General features: G+C 48.7%; 1 protein-coding gene across 2 annotated transcripts in view; it reads right to left on the reverse strand.

The window, feature by feature from the left end:
• Positions 1-1,193: 1,193 nt before the first annotated feature.
• Positions 1,194-8,757, reverse strand: part of fbxo38 (F-box protein 38) — a 10,887-nt gene continuing 3,323 nt past the window's right edge. For both annotated transcript variants that reach the window (XM_079351937.1, XM_079351938.1), the window contains exons 8-21: positions 7,764-7,894; positions 7,365-7,535; positions 7,143-7,285; positions 6,832-7,042; positions 6,521-6,706; positions 6,237-6,392; positions 5,260-6,018; positions 4,354-4,454; positions 3,561-3,663; positions 2,839-3,005; positions 2,432-2,577; positions 2,130-2,233; positions 1,933-2,046; positions 1,194-1,829 (exon numbers count right to left, since the gene is read on the reverse strand). In XM_079351937.1, the coding sequence (XP_079208063.1) occupies positions 1,651-1,829; positions 1,933-2,046; positions 2,130-2,233; positions 2,432-2,577; positions 2,839-3,005; positions 3,561-3,663; positions 4,354-4,454; positions 5,260-6,018; positions 6,237-6,392; positions 6,521-6,706; positions 6,832-7,042; positions 7,143-7,285; positions 7,365-7,535; positions 7,764-7,894 (2,671 nt within the window). In that variant the 3' untranslated portion in view covers positions 1,194-1,650. The remainder of the gene's footprint in view (positions 1,830-1,932; positions 2,047-2,129; positions 2,234-2,431; positions 2,578-2,838; positions 3,006-3,560; positions 3,664-4,353; positions 4,455-5,259; positions 6,019-6,236; positions 6,393-6,520; positions 6,707-6,831; positions 7,043-7,142; positions 7,286-7,364; positions 7,536-7,763; positions 7,895-8,757) is intronic.

An 8,757-nucleotide genomic window follows, 5' to 3' on the forward strand; every position in this document is an offset into this window, starting at 1 on the left:
TGTTTGAATGTTTGACTGTCTGAAGATGGTTCAGTGTTTACAGCAGCAGAGAAGAACTGACTATTAGTGATGTTAGCCAAGCATGGACGGACACACACACACACACACACACACACACACTAGCCTCTCAGTGTTTCCCTCATAAGGAGAAAAGTCTGGATCTTCTTGTAGCAGTTTCAGTGAAATAAATTAAAACTCTCCTGATTCTGTCGTCTAATTGTTTTACAGAGAGAAGCTGGCCGTTCCTGTGAATTCCCCGTTGTTTAAACTTTAAAGGAAACTTGACTTAAAGATTAAAGACTTCAGAGCATGACATTTTAAAAACAGTTAGTGAATAATGAGCACCTGATTTCTTAACATAATTTTTGGACCGGGTGCAGCTGCAGCCTTGTTTAACCTCTGCTGAATCCTGTTTGTTCTGTGAAAACTAAAGATTCATTCACCGTCCTTCGACCTCTGTCGTACGGTCCAAACACACACAGTCTGATATTTAATGACACGTCAATAATCCTGTATGAAACGGGAACACTGTGTTGACAAAGGATGAAAACTTTCTGAACTCAGAGGGAAGAGGACGAGGTCGGCGAGGAGCTGACTGAGTCTGCTCAGCGTCAGGAAGTCCTTCCTACAGGCCCTGTGTGTGTGTGTGTGTGCGTGTGTGTAAGCTGTCACTGCAGGAAGAGCAGTCCTGAGTGAATCCAGGTGTAAACAGCGTTCAGGTGTGTCTGCTCTTCTTCATCAGAGCATCCTTGTTTATAGTGTCGGCTCATCAGCAGTTTCAATCAAACATGAAACCCAATATTTTCTCTGACCGTTATACTAATGACCTGTCACTGTTCTTAAGCCCCGCCCCCTCACCTGAGAATTTCTGTTACTGTAATTGTATTGTCCTTTTATGAGGACACAAACACTGCGTCCCGGTAAGCAGCTGTGATTTCTGACGGGCGTCTGCCACTCAACCGGAAGGTTGTGGGTTCAATCCCCAGCTCCTGCATCCTATGTCTAATATGGGCAAGAATTAATGCAAGGCACTTAACTCCAAGTTTCTCCCGCTGCGTTGGCAGAGTATGAAGGAGACCATTTAGTTGTGATGGTCACCTGACCCGTGAATGTCCCTGACAGAACACAAACACACAGGAAGCAGAACTTGGTGTTCGGTCCGGATCAGAGCAGAAGAAGAAAAGACGACAGCCTGGATTTGTCTTTTTTTATTTTCAGTTTGTGAAATAATCTGAGTCTTTATAAACATATTAACACGACGGGTTGAACCATCCGTCACATCTGCTCACAGACATGAACTGTTTTTATGAATCCATTTCTGAAGATCTGCAGAAACATCCTGATCTCAGATCAGATTAAACACAACAATCTGCAGGAGGAACCCGGACACTTTGGAGGAAACAATCCACCCTGGAAGAAGACCCGACGTGGACCTGCAGCTCCACGTCAGACTCTGCGTAAACAAAAACAATCAGAAGCAAAAGTGTGTCCCGATGTTTGTCCGGGTGTTGAGCGACCTCGATGTGTCCTCACAGACCTGATCCACACGCCAGTCTCATGAACTCGACTCCAGAGAGGAACAACTTCAGACCACACGTGTCTTTTTTTATATAAATAAAAATATATATTCATGTCGCCATTGATTGATTTCTAGATGTAGTCGTCGTCCACGGGTTCTCCGGGTGTGTCACAGTGATGGAGGAAGAGCACCACCACCCTCTGAAACACTCCTCTCTTGCTCTGTCGGCGCTCTGAGATCTCCTCCCCGATCGTCTCCATGCAGATATCCGCCGACAGCTGGCCTTTACGCCGCGGAGCGTAGATGGTGGCTGAGGAGGAACACGTCAGATTAAATTGAAACCATGTGATTACTGAAGCACTGATTGTTGAATGATTGAACTTTGCATCGATCGTCGCCTGGACTGCACTCACTGCTCTCGTCGTCCTCAAAGTCGTAGCGGGCGTAGCTGTTGGGCTCAGCGGCTCTCAGAGTCCTCAGCCAGGGGAAGTCTGTGACCATGCTGTAGGGGGCGCCGTCCACCACTCCTGAACCACAGAACAACACAGAGGACAGCAGTTATTACAGCGTGTTTGACTGTAACGTTGTCACCGTGCGTCGTGATCGTTACCCTCCAGTGTGTAGATGTCTCTGCCCCAGGGGTATCTGGGAAACTTCTTGACATCCTCCTCGGTCCTGGTGGCTTCTGGGAAGAACTCGTACTTTATCAACTCTCTGAGGACAGAAAGGTGTGATTATTGATCTCTTTTGACCAATCGGAGAGCAGAGGACCGTACGATAATCATGACAGGTATTCGATCAAAGAGTGAACAGGCTACATCTGTGACCCTCGCACACGGTACGTAAAATCACTGTCCAGCCATCAACACGACAGCCGTCACCATGGTAACCACACTGTGTGATGTCACTCACTGGCTTATGTTGGCGATAGTGTCCATCCAGCTGCGGATTCGAACCTTGTTTCGGATGTTTGGAGGGTTACTGAACTCATGGACTAAAGCTATGTGGTACGGATATGGACCCTGAAACAGCTGACGCTCCAGGGCGACCGAGTCCACCTGAGAGAGAGAGAGAGAGAGAGAGAGAGAGAGAGAGAGAGAGAGAGAGAGAGAGAGAGAGAGAGAGAGAGAGAGAGAGAGAGAGAGAGAGAGAGACAGAGAGAGAGAGAGAGAGAGAGAGAGAGAGAGAGAGAGAGAGAGAGAGAGAGAGAGAGAGAGAGAGAGAGAGAGAGAGAGAGAGAGTTGTCATGATGAAATGTATCAGCAGACATCCATCCACGTCAGTTTCCACGGCAACGGGCGAGCCCACAGGTGACCCACCTGGTGCATCGGGCGCATGTAGATGATTCGGTTCCTCTCAGGAGGCATCCTGAGGATCTGATCCAGGACCTGCTCCATGTCCAGCTTCTTACACTGAGCGTAGTCAAAGCGGTTCACGATGGGCGCGCTCTCTACTTTCAGCTGCTTCAACACACGACACCTGGTGGCTACACACACACACACACACACACACACACACACCCCTTCATTTACATCCTGCACATAAAACACTGTTCCTGCACTGAGCTTCCTTTTACATGCATCTCATAGTGTAGATTACGTACGAGTCGTTTTCACCGTTGGACACGCTACCACTAAGCCGTTTGCTAACGGGGTTAAAATGAGTAAAAACCACAGAAGGTCCAATCGTAACGAGCTGAAAGGGGACAGATCAGCGCTTCTCCCCGGTGCTGAGACGAGGACAGCTGTCTTATTAAAGGGCTGAATCCAGCTATAACTGTACTTGTGCTCGACTATGAATGACTGAACGGTAAGAACTCCCGTCACACACACACACACACACACACACACACACACACACACACACACACACACACACACACACACACACACACACACACACACACACACACACACACACACACACACACACACACACACACACACACACACACACACACACACACACACACACACACACACACACACACACACACACACACACACACACACACACACACACACACACACACACACGGTACCGTGGATGAACATCATCTTGGGGCAGTCTCTGAGGACCAGGTCAGTGATCCCACAGTTAGTCAGAGTGATGCCCACCAGGTTCTTACTCTTCAGGGACAGAACCTGAAGCACAGAAAGAAAAACACATTTCATAAGTGAAAGATTCAAAGTGCACGACACCTCGCAGTAACAGCACGTGTTCTTTCCCTTCTTGTTGTCAGGAGGGTGACGGCGATAAGGACGCACATCGATCTCCACCTCACCCTGTTGCAGAAAAATGGAACCATAAAACCCGCGTGGCGTTTTGGAGCCAGGGTGACGCAGGAGAGGCCAGCGCTGCGGTGTTTTGATTCCCCGCCACTCTAGCTGACTAAAAAACGATAAAAGGTCAAAGAGCTGTCGGGTGAGTGCAGTCGACTGCAGATTCGTATCAAGTCGGTCTGGAGTTACTCTCTTCCTTCTCTGATCTGATGATGCGTCGCACACAGCAATGAGGAGCCTCATTTGTCACCAGACCCGTCAATCATGTTGTTTTACCGCCTATATATTAAAAAGTAACTTCTCAGAGAAAAGATTCCTTGAAAACAAAATCGGTGTGATAATTATATCAGAAGTACGTTTGAGAGAAATGCGTCTGTGTGTATTTTGATTTAAAACTTTCTCCCTTGTCCTGTCTGTTAATATGAAGGGGGCGGAGTCTTAGACCTATACTGCAGCCTGTCTATAGGGGGAGCTCTTAACCTTCATCTTCACTGTCTGAGAGGCGAGTTTATTAACCAGACAGCCAACGATAATGATGACTGCAGACTTCACCTGTACGTGGTCGTCCTCGGTGACAGGGTCCGACGTGCTCGTTGATTTGTCAGACATTCGTTTCCTCCTCACTGACACTCGAGGCTTGGACCGGCTCAGATCTACAAACATCAAGAGAAATCATTTATTAAACTATTACAGTTACTACAACGAGGAATCCTCAAGTGTTTTATATTTAACTGCTACACTCAGAGTTAAAGGAGCAGCGCACATTCAGTGACATCACAAGCTAACATGAGACAGCTAACACAAGAAGCGAACATGAAACAGCTAACATGAGACAGCTAACACAACAAGCTAACATGAGATAGCTAACATGAGACAGCTAACACGAGACAGCTAACACAACAAGCTACCATGAGACAGCTAACACAAGACAGCTAACACAACAAGCTAACATGAGACAGCTTACACAAGAAGCTAACATGAAACAGCTAACACAAGAAGCTAAAATGAGACAGCTAACACAACAAGCTAACATGAGATAGCTAACATGAGACAGCTAACACAAGAAGCTAACAAGAAGCTACCATGAAACAGCTTACACAAGAAGCTAACATGAAACAGCTAACATGAGACAGCTAACACGAGACAGCTAACACAACAAGCTACCATGAGACAGCTAACACAAGACAGCTAACACAACAAGCTACCATGAGACAGCTAACACAACAAGCTAACACAACAAGCTAAAATGAGACAGCTAACACAACAAGCTAACATGAGATAGCTAACATGAGACAGCTAACACAAGAAGCTAACATGAGACAGCTAACACGAGGCAGCTAACACAAGAAGCTAACATGAGACAGCTAACACAAGAAGCTAACATGAGACTATTAACACAAGACTTCAAACACAAGACCGCTAACATGCTCAGATGTTACCTGTGTGCGTCGGTCTCACCTGTCTCAGGTAAAAGGCACACAGACGACATTCTACTGCAGGATCGAGTCAGAGGTCTTCTGGGAACAAAGTCCTGGTCTCTGACTTGACCTGCTTGCATTACTCCTGATCCAGCAGTAGGTATTCTATCACCTGGTCTCCTGGGAGCTCCTACAGGTACAGGACTTTCAGTAGGAGCCGATCTCCGCCCCTCCTCAGCAACAGGTGGACCGCCTAAGCCCTCACAAGTCCTGGTTCCTGTGGACCTGTCTGTTGTTGTTGTTCCTCTGTGGGCGTTCCCCCCCACCACACCAGGTCCAGTCCTGCCCACAGACCCATATATAGGTCGCACTCCAGTCCTCGCTGCTGTCCCAGTACTTCGAGCAGGTCCAGAGTCAGCCCCAGGCCGGGAAGGGGTCTCCCCAAGGTCCGTACTGACCCCTTTACAGCTGGTCCTCCTGCTGGTCTCAGCTGCAGCCTTCATGTCTGCTTTGATCTGCTCACTGCTCACCTGACAGCTCTTCTCACAGCTGCCCCCACACACCTGAGCCCGAACCTTTTCCCCCAACTGGGCCCCCGAGACCCCCGCAGGTACTGAGACCCCTGCAGGTATTGAGACCCCCGCAGGTACTGAGACCCTTGCATGTACGGACACCCCCGCAGGTACTGAGACCACCGTAGGTACTGAAGCCCCGACAGCTGCAGAGACTCCAGCAGTTGCAGAATCCGTCACAGGTGCTGAGGCAGCAGTGCTCCGCCGCAGAGGGGTTTTTCCTTTACCTGTGAAACGCACACATTAACATCACAATCTTAATAATAAACATAAAATCAAAACCAAGTTGTTTTTTAAAAAATCACCCTATTAGAGCTTTCAGACCCATCTGTAAACACAAAGATGTTTTCAGTTATGTATGTTACTTCTGAGTGTTCCTCAAGCGGACACTCGACTGCAGGAGTGTGTGTGTGTGTGTGTGTGTGTGTCTGATTCGGACTCACACCTTCTGTACGGGATGTCTGCTGCTGCAAACTCGAAGCTGGCATCAGTCGTGACATGAGGCCTTCCTCCTCCTCACTGTCCGAGTCCGAGATGGCGAGGGGGGCTTTGGGGGCGGAGTCATGTGGGGGTCTGTTCTGCTTGACTAAACCGCTTGGACCTGCAGGACAGATTTTCACAAATCAGAAAGTGCAACAGAGAAAAGTGTGTGTGAGTGTGACTGTGTGTGTGTGTGTGTGTGTGTGTGTGTGTGAGTGTGACTGTGTGTGTGTGTGTGTGCGTGCAGACCTGCTTGCTCCTCGTCCTGAGGTCTTGCCAACTCAGCCGGGCGACTCGGACCTGGAGACTCGTCAGCTGCTTCCTGCGTGTCCTCCTGTTTTGCTCCTTTCTGAGGCTCCACCTCCATGTTCTCCTCTTCCAGCATCACCTCCTCCTCCTCCTCCTCGTCTTCGTCCATCCCATTCACCTCCACGGCTGCCGAAACACAAACGGTCAGTCACAGAGGAGGCGGAGCTTCTGCTATTCACTGCAATATAACTGGTTGGGGAACTAAATCGAACCCCCCGATCGCTGCGAGCTGCTGGGTGAACATTACTCACCGTGGTGCTGCTGTCTCTGGTTGTTGTTGTTGTTGACATTGTTGATGTTGTTGTTGTTGACAACAGGTGGAGCAGCAGGAGGAAGGTTGGCCTCATTGTGATGATGGTTGTTGTTGTTGTTGTCATTGTCATTGTTTGAGTTTTGGTTGCTGACAAGAGCTGAAGACACACCGATACCTGTACCTGCACTCAGCCCCACCCTGGCACAGCCCTGACACACACACACACACGCCACCTGCATTAATACACATCTCACACAAATAACAAACATGTATCAGAACACGTGTGTCTGTGTGCGTTTTGGTGTGTACCTTGGGGGGCTCCCTGAACATCTGGTCCAGACAGATGAACTCCAGACTGGGCAGCGACTCTATGAACTGGGAGAAGGACTCCAGTTTGATGGCATGACAGCGAACCAGAGTGAGGTCAACCAGACGGCTCCACCGGGACTGATCTGAGAACAGACGCGTTAAATCAGCACGTCTTCACAGTCACACACACACACACACACACACACACAGCAGGTGTGTTACCTGTGATCCAGTGGTGAGGGTTGTGCAGGTGAGGGCAGTTGTAGATGAGCAGGTACTTGATGTTTGTGAACACCTCGTTCACCACCTTGATGCCGATGTCGGTGATGATTCCCGGGTTCTCAATGACGTCGGCCAGACCGTACTTGACGAGCTCAGAGTGACTCATCTTACCTGCAGACACAGGTTCATCAGTTTGTACAGGAAGCTGAACCAGCTCAGCAGTTTGAGACAAGATCAAGACTCATCACTTCATGACTGAGCAGGTTATTCAAACAGGAGCGTCTCATTGGTCTGTCCACACGTCCCTCTTCCTGGTTTTCAGACTCTTTCATATTGAAAGCTCTAAGAGGATGTCATCAGACGATAACAAACAGTAACGATGATGAATATGAAACTCACACTGCAGCAGGAACTCGTCCACGTACCCCAGGTGAAGCGTCTCAAACTGAGGGAACTCGAGTTCAGCCATCTTGAGCGCTGAGAAGACGCCGTCTTTAGTGAGGGAGGGCTGAATCCTGAGCTCATGGAGTCTGACGAACACGGAGAGAGAGATGTTAAAGGGTTCACACACTCACACCCTGAACCTCTCAGGGTCATGTTTGGTTAATGTCCTCACTGACCCTGGGCCCGTTTCAGAAAGCAGCTTGGAGTCAGTTAACCCTGAACTGAGAGAAGCCACTCAAACCCGACAATGAGCGGGAGGTGACTGTAGCTCCGAGTCTGTTACTATGGTAACGGAGGCTGTTAACCGAGCCGGGTCAGGAGCAGGTTTTCTGCTCCCCGTCTCTTTCAGAGCCAGAAACGCCGTTTCATATCCCCGTGGTCTGATTCAGCCTGCGAGCAGCTGTCGTCTCCTGCTCCACTTCAAACCTGTTCATACTCTCCATAAGGCTGCTCGAAGGTGGAGCTTATGTTTCCACATGGTTAAAGTACGAGGAGCTCTTTTTTTGTCTCCTGTTGCCATGGCGAATTGTAGTATCAGGGCTCCATTACTTTTGGCTTTTTATCCTCATTTAACAAACTCAAATCAGCTGATGTGGAAGCAGACACTCAGCTGCAGTGTCTGTGAGTGCATTCACATTTTCTAACCAATCACAGACGAGATCAAGTCAGGCGTCAGCAGATCAGATAAAAAATGAAGTTACATGTAAAACATGAACTTCAATCAACACGTGAGGGAGAAAAATAATTCTCTCGTCCGAGTCGTAATATTTCAGCTGCAGCTCTGACGCTTACAAACGGAGCCACATGGACCCGAGCGAACGTACAGCCTCATTCAACCAGTCAACTGAAGGCTGATCACGTCCAACACAGGAAACACAAAGTGTGTGCTGCTCTCTCTCTCTCCTCTCAGGTTCAGCTCACAGAGCTCCTCTGATTGGTCAGTGAGTAC

This window comes from Symphodus melops, assembly GCF_947650265.1.
Source record: "Symphodus melops genome assembly, chromosome: 9".
In the NCBI taxonomy this organism is placed as follows: domain Eukaryota; kingdom Metazoa; phylum Chordata; class Actinopteri; order Labriformes; family Labridae; genus Symphodus; species Symphodus melops.